This window comes from Coffea eugenioides, chromosome 1 (assembly GCF_003713205.1).
Source record: "Coffea eugenioides isolate CCC68of chromosome 1, Ceug_1.0, whole genome shotgun sequence".
Taxonomy (NCBI): domain Eukaryota; kingdom Viridiplantae; phylum Streptophyta; class Magnoliopsida; order Gentianales; family Rubiaceae; genus Coffea; species Coffea eugenioides.
This window is the reverse complement of record NC_040035.1, coordinates 48,169,372-48,189,383: the sequence shown is the minus strand read 5'-3', so window position 1 is coordinate 48,189,383 and position 20,012 is coordinate 48,169,372. Positions and strand designations below refer to the sequence as shown.

General features: G+C 35.0%; 3 protein-coding genes across 3 annotated transcripts; 2 read left to right on the top strand and 1 right to left on the bottom strand.

The window, feature by feature from the left end:
• Positions 1-855: 855 nt before the first annotated feature.
• Positions 856-2,994, top strand: LOC113777857 (60S ribosomal protein L14-2). Its single transcript, XM_027323079.1, has 5 exons — positions 856-939; positions 1,065-1,166; positions 1,930-2,059; positions 2,146-2,258; positions 2,568-2,994. Exons 1-5 carry the CDS (start codon positions 937-939, stop codon positions 2,622-2,624), a joined length of 405 nt encoding a protein of 134 aa, XP_027178880.1. The 5' UTR covers positions 856-936; the 3' UTR covers positions 2,625-2,994.
• Positions 2,995-5,057: 2,063 nt separating this feature from the next.
• Positions 5,058-9,538, top strand: LOC113751631 (vacuolar protein sorting-associated protein 2 homolog 3). The gene is made up of 11 exons (XM_027295705.1): positions 5,058-5,328; positions 5,605-5,649; positions 6,218-6,252; positions 6,341-6,391; positions 6,544-6,648; positions 6,738-6,809; positions 7,334-7,405; positions 7,492-7,572; positions 8,421-8,456; positions 8,546-8,601; positions 9,221-9,538. Exons 1-11 carry the CDS (start codon positions 5,295-5,297, stop codon positions 9,270-9,272), a joined length of 639 nt encoding a protein of 212 aa, XP_027151506.1. The 5' UTR covers positions 5,058-5,294; the 3' UTR covers positions 9,273-9,538.
• Positions 9,539-11,375: 1,837 nt separating this feature from the next.
• Positions 11,376-19,249, bottom strand: LOC113757621 (casein kinase 1-like protein 10). Its single transcript, XM_027300796.1, has 14 exons — positions 18,539-19,249; positions 18,361-18,401; positions 17,924-17,993; positions 17,374-17,522; positions 17,192-17,287; positions 16,232-16,302; positions 15,453-15,514; positions 15,295-15,358; positions 14,999-15,083; positions 14,319-14,445; positions 14,082-14,155; positions 13,916-13,979; positions 13,572-13,702; positions 11,376-12,054 (listed from the first exon to the last, which is right to left on the bottom strand). Exons 1-14 carry the CDS (start codon positions 18,612-18,614, stop codon positions 11,788-11,790), a joined length of 1,377 nt encoding a protein of 458 aa, XP_027156597.1. The 5' UTR covers positions 18,615-19,249; the 3' UTR covers positions 11,376-11,787.
• Positions 19,250-20,012: the final 763 nt, after the last annotated feature.

Here is a 20,012-nt window from a genome sequence, read left to right as displayed (position 1 = left end):
GGCCCTAAAAGTTTTTTTTACATGAAATTAGTCCCTAAATTTTTTTCACTGGTATACTTTTCTGTACAAAATCACCACTAAATTGTCATTTTAATTTCTAAACTTTTTCAATTATACCAATTCAGTCCCTAAAAGTTTTTTTTACATGGAATTAATCTCTAAAATTTTTCACTTATACTAATTAAGAACCTCTATAGCGGCGCCACCAATTAGTTACTTTCTGGTACAAAATCACCATCAAATAAAGGGCAATATATGAGCTACAAATTAAGGGTCAAAACTAAAAACAAAGAAAAGATAGATGACTAAAGCTACAATAAAATGAAAAAAATGAGAAACCTGTCTTCTTTTTTTTTTTTTTACAGCACGTGTTCCATAGTAACAATTTACAAGAATTCACAACTTATTGAGTGTCTATTATCATTTTTTTAAGGATAGGACAATGAAAATTTTCAAAGAAGTATTAGCAAGAATCGTATACTACTATGTAATATCTGCATTTTTCTTCTAGTATGTAATATCTTGCTTGAAAAGAGTGTGAAAATTGCCAATCAATTACGTATTGAGAATAGGTTAAAGCCACGAGTTAGAAATTGGATTGGTGAATACAAAAGTGGTTGGGGATAAAAAAAATAAAAATTTTAAACAAACAAGTGTTGAAATTTTAATACTATATTTAATGTTCTGATAAATTGAATAGAGTCAGTCGGTTGGAGCCGATGTTGGACAACAAAACAAGTGGGCACAGGCCGCAAGGCATTAATCGGTTAAAGCCCAATTAGTGTGAAAAGAGCAGCCCATCAACATCAAAGCCCATCAGTCCGGAAATTAAAACCCTAGCGCTATATCTTTCATTCCTCAAACCCTAGAGCCAACATATTCCTCCGCGTCACTCATCACCACTCCCTCCGTAGCGCCCATCAGAGATCGCCGAAAATGGTGAGTCTTCGCCGCCGTACGTCCTTCAGCTACCGCCAGTCTCTCTTTAGATTGTCTGCTCTTCATATTTCACTTAGAAAATGAGTATGAATTTTCTGTTTTGTGTTTTTTTTATTCTTGTAAAGGTGTTCAAGAGGTACGTGGAGATCGGAAGGGTCGCTCTGATCAACTATGGCAAGGAATACGGAAAGCTCGTCGTCATCGTCGACGTCATCGACCAGAATAGGGTAACCTTTTGTTCCCTGCTTCCTTACAAGTTTCATATTTTGCATAATAAAAACAGAGCTTATAGATAACAGTATTAGGTTTTTTTATGTTAATTTGATGCTTTGCAAGCGTATTAGCGAGGAGGTGTTGTTTGGGTATCCGTATGGATTTTGTTGCTGAGTAGCATTATGTCGGTTCGTAGATATCTATTATCCGTAGTTTTCTAATTGAACTCAAGTATGTGAGTGGAGACTAGCCTGTCTGCTCGAGTTTTTCAAGGTTTTTTTTTATTGTGAATTATCTAGATTGATGGACCTTCATAGGATGATAAGGATTCCAGCATTTTTTTGGGATTTGCTTGTGAATATTTTTCTCTTGAGAAGAAAGAAATGAGTATCTGTAAGTTTCCCTTGAGTCCTACTCATTACAGAAGCTTGAAGCGGATTCCAATGGCTACTAGTTGTCGCTATTTTTGTAAATTTCTTGGAATGATTTGCAATGGCTACTATTCACTTGCTATTTGATAGCGAATATCTTATTTTTCTGAAACTTTTTAAGATTATCATTTTTCTTTCAAACTTTTTTCCCTATCAAGTTTGGAATCTTAAAGTTCTAGGTAAATATTATTTTAGAGAATTAAGTACTTATCACTTCATTTTTGCCTAATGGGTGGAAAGTTTGTTGGTGATAAATTAGCCGGAATAGATAGGATGTACATGATGCTAGTAAAATGTTGAAGGATTTGTGGACTTCAATCTGTTTATTGAGCCTTTATTTTTGTAGGCTCTTGTTGATGCCCCCGACATGGTGAGGAGTCAAATGAATTTCAAGAGGCTCACTCTCACAGATATCAAGATTGATATCAAAAGAATTCCAAAGAAGAAGGCTTTGGTTGCTGCTTTGGAGGCTGCCGGTAGGTATATTAGGTGATATGATAGACTTGCTCTCTCTTGATAAATTTTGGGGATTACCCTGCTGATTTCTGATGGTATTCTGCAGATGTCAAGACTAAATGGGAGAATAGTTCTTGGGGTAGAAAGCTGATTGTTCAGAAGAGAAGGGCCTCACTCAATGATTTTGACAGGTTCAAGCTTATGCTGGCAAAGATTAAGGTGCGTGTTACTTTTGGTGCCATTTACTAGTCATGTGTGAATTTTTTTGTGCACCGATTATAACATGGAGGAGGAAACATGTAAGAAATGAATCCCGTGTTATAGACCTGAATAGTCCCTTTGCCTTCTGGTCTCTTTCTTGATGAGTGTATGTTTGAGTCTGATTTTCTAACTGTGCTTTGGATACATCTGCAAGTCCTTTTCACATAATTAAACATCCCATCTGTAGTAAATATGTGTTGGCCGTTCTGTTTTCTGGAATTTAATGTCCTGATGAAGTCTAGATGTTCTCTTCTTGTTCTTTTGCAGAAAGCTGGAGTAGTAAGGCAGGAGCTTGCAAAGCTAAAAAGGCAGAGTGCTGCTTGAGGAAAATCTTCACATCATAATTGCAATTTTTGTTTTAGTGCCTATTTCGGAAGGTGTATTGATGTACTCTCAGTTTAGTTTTAATAGTGGAAGGAGAGAAACATGCTTTCTTTTTGACCATTTTTGGATGGAATTGAAGATTAAATGGTCTTGGAGTTCTTGAGTTTTATTTATGAAGTTTAACCTTGCTTCTGGGATCAATTTTTGTGCTACTACTCGTTTTGGTATTCCAACTAGATCTGCATGCCATTGGTTGCCGTACGTGTAATGCCAAATTAGCATGGTATGTGTGGCATTTTTACTGAATGATGTTGATTGTAAAAATATTCGTGCAGTTGCACCGACTGATTATTGTGCATGTTTATGTCAATGGGTTCTTGCTTTGTGCACGCAGAAGGCCCCGCATTATCTTCTGTTAGCTTTTCTTGGTCGGGTAGGTGTTACCATTAGCTTCTTTCTGGTCTTTGTTAAGTACCGAGTAATGCAAGTTTATCTATCTTATTGGGAAGGATGCTTAGCTGGCCGTTGAAGATTATTGGGGAAAAGGGATGAAGAGGGAAGAGGAGAGGCAGCTGGTGATGGTGGGTAATGGTGTTTGATGATGGTGGGTGAAAAAAATAAAAAAGGAGAGATTAAAAGTTTGTTTGGACAGGAGCTTATTTTATTTATTTATTTATTTTTATTAGGCATGTTTGAAATTGTATATATTTTAAATATTTTTGAAGGTATTTTTAGTGTGTGTTACTATAGATTCCAAAAGATGAAAATTAATTTGTGAAAAACTTGCCGATCCAAGCAGAGCCCAACCTCTTCTTTGGTTGTGATTGGCGATCAGAGAGAGAGAGAGAAAGAGGGGAGAGAGGAAGAGGGAAAGAGAAGGGGAGGAGAGGGGGATGGTGACAATGGAGGAGAAAAGGAAGGAGGGAAGACGGATGGTGGTGTACGGTGGATGATGGTGGAAATTAACAAATCAAAAAAAAAAAATCCAACAAAATGTTAAATTTTAAAAATACCTCAAAACACATTTAAAAAACACATAATTCACACTATCCATTTACAATAGGAAGTTTTTTAAATAAAATGTTAACACTATATTTCAAAAAACACCCTTCAAAACACCTAATCCATATGGATATGTTTTTAATAATTTGATAGAGTTAGTGCAACATACTTTTGGTAAGTGAATTAGAGATTTGGACTATATTAAAATTCATCAGGTGAGTAAAATAAAATGGAAATACAAAATCATGTAATAAACAGAAAAAAAAAACCAAAGGATTTTACTTGACAATTCACATGAGGGACGCCAGAATTAGATAAACTTAGGAAGTAAACTTGGGCTTAAATCAATTCAGTTGTCCTCAGGAAGAAAAAAAAAAAAAAAAAAGCGTTAGGTTCCCTAAATTTTGTAGTATTCATTTAGCATATTAAATTTTTCTTGCCCTTTATCCTTTCTTTTTTTTTCATTTTTGACAATCTATCCACATAACGAGTATGAAATTGTCTTAAAAGATTTTGGAGAAAATCAACTCCAATGCACCTGGCAAAAGTTCACGAATTGTTTTCCTCGGAAGCATAATACCATGTTGTTGCTAATTCATTGTTAGACAATTAAAAAGCCTTTCCCTTTCCTGGTGGAAGCTCCCACAAAAATTCCCATTGTTCTGCAAGCGTGTCGTGGGAAAAAGGAAATGAAGTGAGGTAAAGGAGAAAGAAAACTTTTCCACATGTGTTTAGTTAACAAGAAGAAAATACAAATGCTTGTGGTTGTTTAACAGAAAGTTACGGAAAAATTAGCTAGTGTGTTCTTTAATAGAAAAAAATTCAATATTGAACTTCTTTATTTTCGGTAAACATAGATTTAGCTAGTGTGTTTTAAGGCATTTTTTGTGTTTTTGAGATTGTTTTTTTTTTTTTTTGGTGTTTTTTAGATTGTTTTTGGTATCTTTGAGATTGTTTTTGTTTGTGTATGTGACATTATATATGAAAAACTTGTTTTTTAAAAAATGAAAATTCAAACGGAATAATAAGTTTATATATGTATATGCACAAATGTGTGTGTGTCAGTTATTTCAAAAATATATAGACATAAAAAAGGATCATAAATGTAAACGAAAAAAATACTAATGTCATATACATTTAATAAATTACTAATTCATTAATTTATAAAATAAGAATAAAATGCTCAATTACAAGCCAGTTGATTGAATTGTAATTCTAATTTAGGTAAAAGTTTAGAATGGAGGAAATAGTTTAGAAAGAAAGATGTTGTAAAAAAAAAAAATTAATTAGTTAAAATTTTTTCATGACTCACTTTTCTATCAATTTCAGATGAAAAAATTTTATAAGAAAATAAGCAGTTGCGAACAAATTTTTTGTGAAGGATCCCATAAGTTTTTGCCGACAAATAAACGTACAAAACGTACAGGGAGGAAAGTTATCCTTCACTTTCGTTCCCTTTTCCTGTTGATCAAACAGTGTAAAGTCTTCCGTGCGAAGTTGCAGGAGTTGGAAAGAAGTTAGAACAAACCCCCCACGCCCACCGCCGAGGAATCACTTCTCCGTGTCACTTTCGCCACCCGCCTGACACATCTGTTGCCGGCAAAACAAATATCTTTTATCTGGAGGATCAAAATTAAAGAAAGAGGCAAAAAAAAAAAAGTAACATCAATGAACATCTTCTCAAAGAAGCCCACCGCCAAAGGTTCCTTTTCAGCGCCCATTCTTAATTCTCTCGAGTTTGGTGTCGTCTAATTCTTCTGATCAAAATTCTCTATAGTCTTCCCTTTTCCTTTTATGGGTATATGACGAACTCTTTTATGGGTTGACTTGTGAACTCTTTTATGGGTTGAGTCATTGTACTACTAGTGGTCTTTGGTTTTTCACTCTTTTCTTTTTTCAAATCTGTTTTGCTTGAGATCGGATATTAATGCTAATTCATGCTCTCTAATAATGGATTTGTATTTGGTTTGATTTGCAGAGGCTCTGCGACAGAGCAAAAGAGAAATGACCAATGCCACCAGAGGTTGTATCAATATCTCTGCTTCTCAAAATCTCATTCTTAATCTTATTTTTGATTAGCATAGAGATTGTGATAGTAGTAATTTTCCAATCATCCCTGTTAATAGATAAAATAGAGGTATGTTTTCTATTTAAGTTTCAGGCCAAAAGGCACAAGCCAAAGTAAAGGTTACCGTGTCATGATGATGCAGTAAAATTCTTTATGACCTAATAATGGTTAGAGTCTTAAACTGGGGTCAAGGAATATAAGTTGAGGAGAAGATGCAGTATCATCATCTGATGTCTGCGCTTGACAGTATTGCTAAGAGTTGAAAAGTCTCAAATTTCCTTAGTGGTGCAAGTCTTGTTGCTATTTGGTCAGAATTTCTTAAACTTGACACCTTTGCCATTGTGCAGTTTACCCTCTTATAGATCATCTTTTTGCTGAATAAAGAGCACCATCTAATGAGGCAAAAATGAGAATATACTTCTGCTTCTAGTCTTCCTTGTTTATTTTTATTGTTATAGTTTGTCAGATTAGTTAAAATTCCACAATTGTGATTTCCGTTGCACTTGGATTTTTTTCATTTTAGGGATTGAGAGAGAAATTACTGGACTACAATTAGAGGTATGCCAAAAGTTTCCTCTTGGTAGTTCTATTGACAATTCAGTTGCATAGAATTCGAGTTGAATATCTAACTTTGACCGTGAAATAGGAAAAGAAGCTTGTTGCTGAGATAAAGAGAACTGCTAAGACAGGCAATGAGGTTTGCTGCTCTCAGTACACTTCTACTAATTTTTCCTTGCCTCTTGAGACTCATGCCTATTATAGTTCATGGTCTCTTTGTACAGCATATAAGATTATACGCCACAAAGGTCTTTGGCATTTTCATCTTAATTTTTGTTATTAAATTTCCAGGCAGCAGCCAAAACTCTAGCACGTCAACTGGTTAGGCTGAGACAGCAGATAGCCAACTTGCAGGGTAGTCGAGCTCAAATGAGAGGTATTGCTACTCACACTCAGGTAGACCACTGAAAATCCTTTATTTTTCTAACCCTTCCATTCCCTATATGGCTAGTGCATTCCTCATCAAGTTGTATTTATTTTTTCAGGCAATTTCTGCCCACTCTTCGGTCGCTGTCGGCATGAAAGGTGCTACTAAAGCTATGTCAGCAATGAATAAGGTTAGGCTGATGTCAACTTTGTGAATGTTTTATGGTGTAAAGAGAAAATATAGATGCATATGATTATGCCCTCAGAGAGAGAGAGACTTATGAAGGCAGAAGAAATTGGTTCCTCTCAATGAGAAGAGTTCCAAAATACTAGATTCTAGAGTTAATTTTAGCATAATTTGCTTTGGGTTAACCCATGGTTCATGGAGTTGGAATGAATGACAAGGACACCTGCCCCCTCGCCTTTGAGCAAGACAAAACAAGGGGGCAAGGGATCCTTTAATAGCATTATAGTTTTATTTATTTATTTTTGGTAGCTTCATAACACAGTGTGTCATCTTTAAGGGTGGTCTAGGCTCTCCTAGACCATAAACTTTTTACTGCATGCACCATGTGATCTCCTTTAAACAAAATGGTTATGATTTAATTGTCAAAAACATAATGATTTTCTCTGTCATAGGGGGAAACATGAAATCAAAGTCAGTTTGTGTTATCTTTATCCCCACTCACATCCATGATTATATACTGTGTTGTAGCAAATGTCCCCAGCAAATCAGGCAAAGGTAATGCAAGAGTTCCAGAAGCAATCAGGGCAGATGGACATGACGGTAAGATTGTAAAATTTCTTTGAACTATAATATGGAATATTAACTTGCATATCTGGCACCAATGTTTATGTTGTTTGTCCTCCTAGACTGAGATGATGTCAGATGCCATAGATGATGTTCTGGATGATGATGATGCGGAAGATGAAAGTGAAGAGTTGACGAATCAGGTAAGTCTTGTTAGGGCATTTCATTTAGTTTGAGTAAAATTTTGGGGCATATGCTTGGAACTGGGAACTTTTAAGTTTGAAATTATCATTTAGTTGGAGAAGTCACTTAAATCAGTTATAAAATATGAAGCTAAAGTTCTACAATTAATGTCCATGGGAAGAGATGGGCCTTTCTGATATGTTTTAGTTTCCAACTGATTATATGAACCTAGTTCAGAAACAGAAGCATGTATGCAGATGGAAGGCTACTTGCGTATGCTATCATAATGATGTCCGTCCTGAAATGTTTGTCGCATTTCGGGATTCCAACTTTTAAGAATAGTGGTTGATAGTGATGTTAGTGGATTTGTTTCCACAATTAGCCTCAAAAATTTAAATTTCAAATTTGAATTTAGTATGAAACATAGATAAAGGTGGGAATAATATTGGAAAAAAAGATCAAAAGTAACTTTGACTTTAGTAAGATAACAAACATTTTAGGACATCCCAAAATGGAAAGCATGACACTTTCAATGGGACAGAGGGAGTATGTCACAATTGATCACCATGAAAGTAAAGCCTTTAAAGCTAGTCTTTGCAGTTTGAGAATGTCATTGTGGCTTTAATTTCATCTTCGCTTGTGCTTTAAAGTGATAAATTGAGTTCCAGGTATGCTAAAATGCAAAGCTGCTTGACATTTATGACATCAAATGAGTCCTGTAAAATAGAGAATCAAATTTTAAATGCTATCTAGTTGCAAATTGTTGTTTATTGAAATTTACAAATATTTTGCTTTAATTGTGTTAATATCTATCTCTTTACTCATTTCTGAGATTTACGCCCATGTCTCATTGATCTTACATTTTTAGGTGCTAGATGAAATTGGCGTTGATGTTGCCTCACAGGTTTGTTCGTCTTTCTGGTTGGTGGTTGTGTGAGTTTATCTTATTTATACTCTTTTAGCCAAATTGACTTTTCACATCTTGTCTTCCAGTTGTCAGCAGCTCCCAGGGGAAAAATTGCTGGGAAGAACACTGAGGATGGAAGCAGGTGCATCCCTATACTCTTTTTCATTCCTCCTCTTGTATTTTTTTCACAAGAATACGAACAAAGACGTGCATACGTGCACATGGATATGTTATGTTAAATTACCATTTTGCTCTTTGGAACAAAGTGAACACCTTGAATTCAAGAGCTGACAAGTTTTTTCTTTTCTTGTTTCCCCTTTTCTCATTTCACTCATAGTGGGTGTTTTGACATAATAAAGGGGAACTTGATGTACAAATTTCTTTAGAAAATTGGACTATTCTTTTAAGGAATGCTAGGATTTTTGCTATTATGACCTAGAAATTAATATGTTCAATAGGTGTTGATAGTTTTTCTACTTATGGGAGTCCTGCCAATATGGCTAGCCTAGTGTAAAATAAAGAGTTGGACACGAGTGCCACAAGGAATAGTGAAGAGTCCGAGTAACATAGCACCCTGGAGTACGATCTTTACATACTAGATTTGGCCTGTTATTATGTCTGTTCACTATTGTACATGAATAAATTGATGAGGTTGTATTCCAATGTGGTGTTTATCCATCGTCGTAGGAAGTGTAGCTTGGTTCTCCTTCCAGTTCTTTGTATAGATCTAAAGTTATCCCTTGTATTTTTTTTTTTGGCAGTTCGGGGATTGATGATCTGGAGAAGAGATTGGCTGCGCTTAGAAATCCCTAAGGGATTGTCTTTGGATTGGTTACCGTGTTTCCTCCCAGATTGTTGATTGGCAGTACGGTCTGCAGTTATTCACAGTTGTACATGTCACATATTTGTCCTACCATTTTGTAAAAACAAAGTTAGCTAACCCTGTTTTTCATTACATTGAGGCCATGTGTGATAGATTTTAAGTAGGAAGAATGCTCGAAATTTTTTTCAGTAGAATTATGTGCCTTGGGCTATACGTTTATTCAGTTCCGAAATCCATGTGATTACATTAGAATTCAGCTTTCAGCCACATTTTACAAGTACCTAGTGTTTTGACCTCATGTTTTGGTGGTGGTATGAGTAAGCTCACGCTGGGTTTGTTTGATGGAGAAAGGGCAAAAATGATAATAGGAACAGAACAGTTGTGGGAACAATATTTCTTGTCTGTGTTGCGCGTTAAGTGGCCTCATTTAGGGAAGTCCAACTTACCCAGAGAGTACGTTTGATGCGTGCTTTTCCTGAACTCCCTTGTTATTCTAGCTTATTTTAAATGAGTGACTCCGAAATAGAGTAAGCTCTCATCAGTTGGCACGAGCATACGCCAAAAGGGAGCAAATGGCAATCAGAGAGAGCGTTTCTTTGGAGTGAGTGATCCTTGGGTAAGGGTCACGAATGAGTGGGGGTAGGAGGAGGAGGCTTTGAGAAAGCATCTAACCTAATTTGTTGAACAAGCAAAGAGAAGGAAGGGTTGGGAAACATTCCTATTGAAGCGATAACGAAAGGAGGGCCATATGAAAGACGATTGAATATAATGTCCTCCGTCTGGGCCTCTTAGGGCATCTGCAACGGAGTGTAATGATGCGTGCAATGTCTGTCATGACATAGATCCATTGTGGCCGTGTAATACCCATCACACGTATCATTCTGATGATGCATGTAATGGATGGGCCAGTGTCAAAATTCATACCAGCAACGTTAAAGTCAGCAACGTTCATTTTTTTTCCAAGAGTTATGTTTTAATTCTTTATATAAACACACAACACACTCCTTTTTTTTTTATATCCTACCATTCTACTCTATTATTTCTTTTACTCTCTCACTCATTTTCCTCAACCCCATTCCACAATTTTTTTAAAATTTCAATATTTTGTGATTATGGATGAGAATTTTAGTAGTTTTACAAACATGTTAAATGCTCCAACTATTGAAAATTCATCCTCCTCACAAAATCAAAACCCCAAAATTTTTCAAATTACCCATTTTCTGATATTCCTACAACTGTGCAAAGTTATTTGTATCCCCTCAATTTATCCACTTCTGTTATTCCTACAAATTACCCATTTTTTGGTATTCCTACAAATGTGAAAAAAATAACAATATATTATTTTTGGAAAAAGATATATTGTTCAAACTTAGAAATTAATAATATTATTTTTTAGAAAATAAAAAATCCAAAAGGTAAAAAATTTAATGAAAGTTAATACTTTATTTTTTAAAAATAACAAAATTATTTTTAAAAAATTACTTTATTTATTTATGGGATATGAGTTATGCATTATTAAAATAAATATTTGATTTAATTATGCACCCATACTATTACACTTTATGGAGTGTAATCCATTGTGAGTGAAAGTATAATAAAAAAGAAAAAAATAAAATATTGACGTTCATAGTGCATTAGGGGGCAAGGACGAGCCTTAAAGAATGCATTAGGAGTCCATAGAGTACGTTCCACGCAAAGTGCATCTACTGCACTGCTGTACAGGTTTGTTTGGATTGTGAATTATTAGAGATATTTTTACTGTAGCACTTTTTGTGATGTGATGTATGTGAGATAAAAAGATAATTGGGAAGATAAAAAGGTGCGTTGGAAATTGTAATGATGATGTAAGCAAATATATTTTGGCAAATAAACCGCAATCCAAACAAGCTATTATAATGATAGATGTTCTTAAGAGCCTGAGTTTGAGGCAATAGTCTTTAGGAGCTACGGCTACCAAGATTGCCCACTCTAATCTTGAGTCAATTTTAAGCTTAACGAGATGTTACCCAGATATAACTACAACGTTGCACATATTATAACATTCTCAGAGCTTTGCCACGGTGAGAAAGGTAGGCCAGACCACCAGTTCTAGATTTTGGTTCATATGCAATGTCACTAACATACAAAACAGGTTTTTGACAATATTTGTGCAATAGAATTCAAGGTTTAACTAAACATTTACACAGAGCAAATACATTCTTTCCCCGTACGAGGTTACATCAGAACATTTATTACAGCTAACAATGTTTCATACATGAGAAAATTCCCGCATGTAAAACTCATCATCTTTTTGGATGAGTCCAAAATGCGTTTACAACAAGTAGAAACTCGGAACAAAAACGAGAACATGGGCATTTAGAAGCCGGATGAGCTTTAGCGGTGTAAGACACATATTTCGCATTTACAGGAGTACGATAATTCTATGATTTGATCGAGCATAATGACTCAATCGTCCATTTGAAATTTTGATGCGGGAGGAACTTTTTAACTTTTTACAAACCCATATCACTTCCTGATTGAGAGAAACTCAAAGCTACGGAGAGGATCATCACGAGTGCCCTTTGTGACTCCAGCACGTGAAAATGACGCTGATTTGGGTTCAATCCCAGGTTGAAGTCTTTGCGTGGTTGACAGTCGACCACTGCTTGACACTAGTCTGCTTGAGCGGCTGTCAGTGGGCTCACCAGAGGAGCTTGGTCTGCTGCTTGAAACGGCAGCTCTTTTTGACGAACTGCCATTTCGTGAAGTTCGCCCTCTTTCTGAATCAGGTTGCTGTCATGAAAAACACCAAGACTTTTTTAAGTACGATTTTGATCCAAATTGCTAACATAAGTTCGCTTAAGCATGAAGGAGATAGAATGTATCAATGAAGCACACAACCCCAAGATCCAAAGGAAAGTGAAATTGGCAAGCAACCAGGTTCAATGAAAACTCACACCAACAGACTGAGCAGTATACAGGGCACAATACGTACAACTTGGAAGATAGAAGCTGCCAAATTGTCATATCTAATACTATAGTCCAAACTCAGCAGTCCACAAGTAAGTTGCTTACTATCCTCATTGGTCAAATATACATTGCACATAATCAAGACGATCAAAATTTTGATTTAAAGGAAAGTATGTCCTTTTCTCATATCCCCCGAGTATATAATTACAACTAGAGGTGTCAAAATGGGTGATTTGGACGGGTTTGGATTGGGTAAAATGGGTAATGGGTATAAGTGAGTCAACTCATTTATACCCATTTAATTAGATGGGTATAAATGGGTAAGTCAAAAAATGAATTGGGTAACCCAATTACCCATTTATAACCCATTTATTTTAACTTTTTGTAAACTCATTTAAATTCATTTTTGCAAACTAAGTTATCAATTTATACCACTCTTTGTATCCATCATTAGTTTTAAATATTTATTTATAATGTTCAATAAACTTAATTACCAATTTTTTTTCATTTATACTCTATATCACAAAATTACCTATTATTTAATAATTGAATAATAAGAATATCAAAATTTGAACTAAGTACTATAAAAATTAATATAAAAACTTAATCCAAAAATTTTGAACCCTTAACATTTTTTTCATATATAAATTTAAATTTTCATTTTAGAAAGATAAGAAAATAGGCTAAAATTTATCATAAATTAGTAATACTGAAAAATAAGCAAGTTAACAAACTAAGAGAAAATAAAATAATAAGATAAAACCAACAAACAACAACAACAATAACAACAACAATAATAATAATAATAATAATAATAATAATAATAATAATAATAATAATAACAAAAGTAGTTAACAACATGACAAAACGAAAATTTTGAAAATAATAATAATAATAATAATAATAATAATAAAACAAAAGTAGTTAACAACATGACAAAATGAAAATTTTGAAAAAAAAATGGGTGGGAGAAAAGAAGAGACTTGGGGGGAAGAGAATTTTAAATGGGTTAATTGGGTTTGATGGGTTACCCAATAATACCCATTTATACCCATATACAATAAATGGGTATTATTGGGTAACCCATTTATACCCATATACAAAAATTTAAGATACCCATACCCATCTATTCATGGGTGGGTATGGGTAAATTTAATTAAGTGGGTTGATTTGCCACCTCTAATTACAACATGTGAATTTTATTATCCAAACTGAGTGGTTAGACATGCACGTGGAATCTGGGACTCATTTTGCGCCTGTGTGTGTGTGAGAGAGAGAGAGAAAGCATGCAAATGCATATGCACAGAGACAAAATTATCAATCAAAGAGGAAGGCCATACCACATCCTTAGATGAAGGTATATCGTCTGATCTGTGCCTTGAGTGCTCAGCATGCCGACCAGCACTAGAAGCATTTCGTCTAGAAAAAGCTTCCACAGCACCAGAGAATCTATCTCGAATATCTTGCCCAACTAGATTAAACAAGCAAAACCCCATAATCCAAACAATTACAAAACTTCAGAAGTCAGTATTAGCAGAAGAAAAGAATTAGCATGCATAAACTAGCAACTAGGAGAGCATTGTATCATAAGAAAGCAAGATATTTGCACCCTACAATTTCCACAGTTCTGTCAAAGGGTACCTATATTAAGATACGACCATAATTTCTACTTGTAGCTGCTTACCCGATGTCCTTCCTGGTCTCTCTGCAGATGGTCCAGCATTCATTCCAGCAGACCCACTAGGATTCTAATGCAATGATTAATAGTCAGACAGGACGAAATTATTTTGCTACAAGAACAGTTTTAGTCACATTACTTGAAGACAAGTAAATCAAACAGAAGAAACTACCCTTCCTCTAGAACTAGCACCAATTTGAGGATACTTCAATATCGTCCAATCAAAAACATAGTCAAATTGGTAACCTATAGCACCAAAGGACAAAATCAGGTTAGAAAGCAAGATATTTCAAGTATCTAAAAATCCACTAACAGAACAATACGGTAGCAAAACATGTAAAAATTAACCATATGAAGAATGGATTTACCGTAAAATTAGAAAACAGAATCATGCAGCAAATTGATATACCTTCACGGATAAATAAGTCTCGGAAAAGCCTCTTCAAATATGAGTAATCTGGTTTGTCTTCAAAACGTAATGATCGGCAATAATGGAAGTATGATATGAACTCTGATGGATGTGATTTGCATAGGACCTGTGAAACATAATTGCATCTGTAGTCAACTAATATATTAGTTTTGTCGACTATATCATATGCCGATCTCTAAAGCAGATTAACTGAACAGGATACTGAAAATGCCTGAAAACTATGGGGAGGATACTCCTTTTGATAATATGATCCTATGTTGTTCCAATTGAAGCTAATTAATATGGTAGGAAAGTAGGGGAACCGAAATGTCAAAAGCATCTGGCAGCGAGTAGTGAAAACTGTGAAGCAACCGACTAGGACAATTTTTTTTAATACATGTTATTAAAAAAATCCCTTCATTTGACTCAAATGGAATTCGCATTGGACGACAATAAGTCAAAAATCCGTTAATGAATCAACAATCACCTGGAAACAATCATAAGCGCAGATGTTAGCAAGTAATGATCCAAACTAAGTTAGTGCAGATCACAAAAAGTAGTATTGGGCTCGAATCCTGCTGAATGATCTGGCTAGAGACCTCTTACCACATGCCAGAAGTAAAACATACTTTATGTGACAGGCATTTCATAGACATGCAATTATAGTTCATGAGAAGCACCTCAATAGGGGTTAGCATCTTCTTCTCACTAATCTTGTCATATTTTTGCTTTTTGGTGCCAGCTTTCAGACCCTGCCAAGGAAGGCTAATGCGAGAAAAGGGAAAAAGAATCAGAAAATCCATCCACACAAGTACAAAAACTTAAAATCAACCATATAAAGGTAATGTCCCAAAAGCCATCCCAACACGTCCCCTTCCACACCCACGACTTCTTCCCCAACCCCAAGATGTTCCAAAAAGAATGGGCAATTATATAAATAAAAAATAATAAAAAAGCAGCAGTTCTCCAATCCAACCTTCCTCTCAGAAAGTACATAAGTACATAGCCAAGAGATTCCAGATCATCCCTCCTGCTTTGTTCTACACAAAATAGGCCAGAATTAAATCAGGTTCCTCAAACGCAAGCATGAAAGTAAACCGAGTCTTGGATGTCTAAAGCGACTGCACAAATTACCAACTCCTAGGTGTGTGTTAACACTAGCATATCGAGCTGTGCCTGTGAGGTTCTTGTTCTCTCTGAAACAGAATGTCAAGAAGATCTGAGAGTCAGTAATAAAGGCCAACAGGAAAGAGAAATCATTATAAACTCAGCATTAAACTAAATCACAAATAGATTTATCTGACAAAAAATTGCTAGATTCAATAACAACTGCAAATAATACACCACATATCAAGTGTTTAGACAAGAAGGCATAGTCAAAGTATATACATTTTGATAAATCCAACAGTTAAACCGACTCCAGGCCCCAACCAACCCCCCTCCCTCCAGGAAAAAAAAAAGGGATAAAAAACATTCTTCAAATTCATTCTAAGAATTATAAATGCTCCATGGTTGTGAATACATAATCTCATCAAAGCCAAGTTGCATTTCACTATATCCAATTCATAGGTAAAAAACGTGAGAAGAAAATACTGGCATAAGATTCCTAGAAACGGCAGTTTATATCAACCAAAGACAAACTTAGATCGCATACAACTCAAAGCAATAATTATTGAACCAGAAAAGGCTACAATTCACTATTGCACTCTACTGCTCATCCAGGCTATATATAACTTTCTATTTTGATTTAACTCAGCAACTACCACAATCCAAAAAGCATTCACATAACCATAGCCCAACGCCACTCCAACCTAGCCTTTTATGCATAAATTCCGCAAGCTAGTTTTCCTATAAGAACCAAGTAAAAGATAGAGACGGGTAAAACAGGTAGAACCTGCAAGATAAACTGATACCTGTATGGTATGTGCTTGTGAGTCTGCAAATCCCTATATTTCTTGGCTAAGCCAAAGTCAATGATGTAAACCTGCATAGAAGTAAGAACATTGCTAAGCACAGACATTACCAGATATATTGAGAAAATTATTAAGGAAACAGAAATTCCCACTAAGAATATAAACACAAACAGAAACATGAACAGTAGAATTCTCAAACCTTTGCCATCCCTGAAACCACATTTTCTGAAAATTCCATTGCTGCTAAGGTTTCATATGCAATTATTTAAAGTCCATCTCATACATGATCCAATATTTTGATATTATGAAGTTTACGTAAAGCAATCATACACTCTTATTTCAACAACTCCAAAAGGGGTTTTATTAAGACATGCAGACAAATATATGACACAATACCAGAAGCACCATCTACAGCAATCAATGTAGCCAAACTGCCAAAGTTTTGACTCCAACCAAAGGATTCGTGCATATAGCATTCAACCAAGTCATCTCAAGGTGAGGTTCAACAATGATTCAAAGAAGAAGCTGAATTCTAACATTTCACTGAATATTCAAAACAGACAACTAGGCAAAAAACTATCAGCTCCTACACAAACAAATTATTCAGAAACTAGTAAGAACTTGGCAGCACCCAAACAGAATTCATATGACTTTATTCAGTAAAAGACATGCGCTAATACACCTTAAGGGTCCAAATTCTTTGCACATGCAAGACAAGGAAGAAACACAAAGATAAACATAAAGCAATACAAAATCCTCATAAATACCGCTGCCAATAATTGACTCTCAATTTTTAGGCCTGAATGAGGCGATATGGGGAAAAACTTCACATACATGGCAAAAGCTTATCCAAAATCAATAATATAACAACTTCAACTTAATCATCATGACAAAGTAAAAGGTTTTGCAGAGCTAAACTAAAAAGTAGCCAAAAAACCAAAACTAAAATAAAAAGACCACCTGGTTTGCTTTGCGCCCTAAGCCCATCAAAAAGTTGTCAGGCTTAATATCACGATGAAGAAATCCTCTTGAGTGCATGTATTCAACTCTATTAATCTGAAAAAGTAATAAGACAACAAAAAGATCATTTGGCTGGTAAGGAGATATATCCATTAAAACATACAAGATATACAATAACTTACCAGCTGATCTGCAAGCATCAATACTGTTTTCAGGGAGAACTTCCTATTGCAATAATTAAAGAGGTCTTCCAAACTTGGCCCAAGAAGGTCAATAACCATCACATTGTACTCGCCCTCAACTCCAAACCATTTCAGGTTGGGAATCCCAGCTTTGCCAGAATGGAAAATACAAAGATAATCAGATTAATATGTCTCATAACTCAATCCTTCTTCCATGCAACCAAAATTAAAATGAATTTATGTCAAGACACCATTTTAGAATTTACAAAACGAAAACACCAAGTGCAAAGAAGTAAATTAATCCTCCATACAAGGAAAATATCATCACACTTAGTCTAATGTGTTGCCAGGGTAACTTGTACTAAATCAAGCAGAAAAAAACGGCTTCAAGATTACCTCTACTTGTTGGTAATTCAAATGTACTATTAACATATAATTAAGTTGCACAAGAAATAAAACACCAACTACGGGCAGACAATGTAAGTATGAGTGAGTGTGTGTGTGTGTGTGTGTGTGTGTGTGTGTGAGAGAGAGAGAGAGAGAGAGTTACTTCCTCCTTGGAGAAGCATGTATATTTTAGACTCATAGTGAAGTTGAGGGTGCTTGGTCTTCACAGATTCCTGTTATCAAAGTAACAGCAACAAAATTCGTAAGAATATGAACATCCTAGTCCCCTACAAAATCCTAAGCTTCAAAACAGAGATTACTTGTGAAGTATCAAAAGATAAAGGTAAGCAAATCTAGGCCATCTAGTCCCAATTTTGAATAAAAGAACTGCAATTAGTCTATGTAAAAATTTTAATCTACTCAACATACAAATTACATAAAAATTTCCACTATAGATGACAGAGATCAATGCATCAAATATCAAGTTTAGCCTAATATTTTTACCCAACACAACACCAGTAACTTTACCACAAAAGAAGTTCTAAATATTAAATAACTAGACTAAAAAAAGGAAAAAACAGATAGCAAAAGTGAACCTACCAGCTTGATAGCCACTTCTTCTCCGTTCTGTATATTGACACCTGGATCAGTCCAGAAAAACATATGGTCAGTAAAATTGAGCTAGCATGAGAATCAAAAAAGAGAAAATATAAATTATAAGGGAAAAATAAAAGAAGATAAAGCAACCCAGCTTAGACAAAAATTTAATGAGGCGTACCTAGATAAAGCTCACCAAAAGAGCCGCTCCCAATTTTCCTCCCCAGCTTAAACTTACCACCAACCACATGATCCATACTGATTCAATTGTCAATAATAATCCCTTCCAATAAAGATTTCTATCAATACCCCCAGCAGTTAAAAGCTCTTTGGCACTGGAATTATCACCCGATTCCACTCAACCAAACGACCGCGGGTAGGGGGAGGAGAAATGCTAAAAATCCAGCCGAAAATTAACCCCAATTGTTCACCAAAAATGCCACCACCGACGGTGTCGGATCCAAGAACATCGATTCAATATCGAAACTACAATTGAGAATTACAAAACAAAAAAACCTAGAAATTGTCGATCAAGAAAATTCAACTACATCCTTCAACGAATACGAGCCCTAAATCTTCAAAAATTGATGACGGTGATTCCAAACCCTAATTCGACTATCGTCATTGGTCGAACAATAAAATATAATCAATGTATGAACCTATATATGTGTACCTAAACATAAATAGGAATTAAATCTGTTTTTTTTTCCTTCTACTTTGAAATTAACGAATGAAAGAATGACGAAGAAATTAGGGGGACAAACAAGCGAGAATTGAGGGATCAGAGTCGGGGAGAGACACAGATATAGAGATTAAAAAAGAGTAATCTGTTTATTCGTACAAAAAAAAAAAAAAAGATGGACGTGTGTGTGTGTGTGGAAAAGCAATGCGCGGTGTGTGTGTGTGTGAGAGAGAGAGAGAAAGTAAGAGCGAGAGAAAAAAGATAGGTCGATTGATTAGAGAGGTTCGTGAGGGTGGGGATAGGGAAAACAAGGGGAAAGCAGGTGGCGCTGATATTTTTTTGTTTTTTTGTACTTTTCTTTTCACTCCTCCATGATTATATGTCTATTGCTTTCTTATGTTTCTTTTTTCCCTTCACTTAGGGTAAACTTTACGAGTAATGTTGAATGTTTCTGATGCGCTTGAATTGTGAATAACACCCTAAAAAAAAATTGTGAATAATAAAATTTAGCATATTTTTCTATGTTCTTGAATTATGAATAATAAAATGAATCGAAAGAAATGATTAAGCTGTTTTCAGTAGGATTAGACGTTAACATGCGGTGATGTGGTGTTTTTTGGAACAAACGTACATGATTTTAAGAAATTAATTTTCCAGCCCTACCTAAAGCAGTAATGATCTCCTTCATAATACATATGTACATTTATTATCCTCTTTTATATTTAATATATTTTGACGATCTAATTTTACTGTCACGTAATACTAGTAAAACTTTGAAAGCCATTGAGGCACTACTTGAAAAAACCCTACAACATATTGACTAAAAACTAGGTGTGACAATAAGAGAATATTGCCTAAACCATGAAAAGAGATAGAGGAATTAGGATTTTTCGTTTTGGTTTTTTTTTTCCAAACGATAACATGATTTTAGTTTTAGTTTTGGTTTCAAACGATAAAATATAGAGTACATATG

Coding starts and splice junctions, on each gene's coding strand:
- LOC113751631 (XM_027295705.1), top strand. CDS start 5,295: ATGAACATCTTCTCAAAGAAGCCCACCGCCAAAG. Junction 6,392..6,543: donor CTGCTAAGACAGGCAATGAG/GTTTGCTGCTCT, acceptor TTAAATTTCCAG/GCAGCAGCCAAAACTCTAGC. Junction 8,457..8,545: donor GCGTTGATGTTGCCTCACAG/GTTTGTTCGTCT, acceptor CTTGTCTTCCAG/TTGTCAGCAGCTCCCAGGGG.
- LOC113777857 (XM_027323079.1), top strand. Junction 1,167..1,929: donor ACGTCATCGACCAGAATAGG/GTAACCTTTTGT, acceptor TTATTTTTGTAG/GCTCTTGTTGATGCCCCCGA. Junction 2,259..2,567: donor TTATGCTGGCAAAGATTAAG/GTGCGTGTTACT, acceptor GTTCTTTTGCAG/AAAGCTGGAGTAGTAAGGCA.
- LOC113757621 (XM_027300796.1), bottom strand. CDS start 18,614: ATGGATCATGTGGTTGGTGGTAAGTTTAAGCTGGGGAGGAAAATTGGG. Junction 18,402..18,538: donor TTTTGGTGAGCTTTATCTAG/GTACGCCTCATT, acceptor GGACTGATCCAG/GTGTCAATATACAGAACGGA. Junction 17,288..17,373: donor TGATGCTTGCAGATCAGCTG/GTAAGTTATTGT, acceptor TTACTTTTTCAG/ATTAATAGAGTTGAATACAT.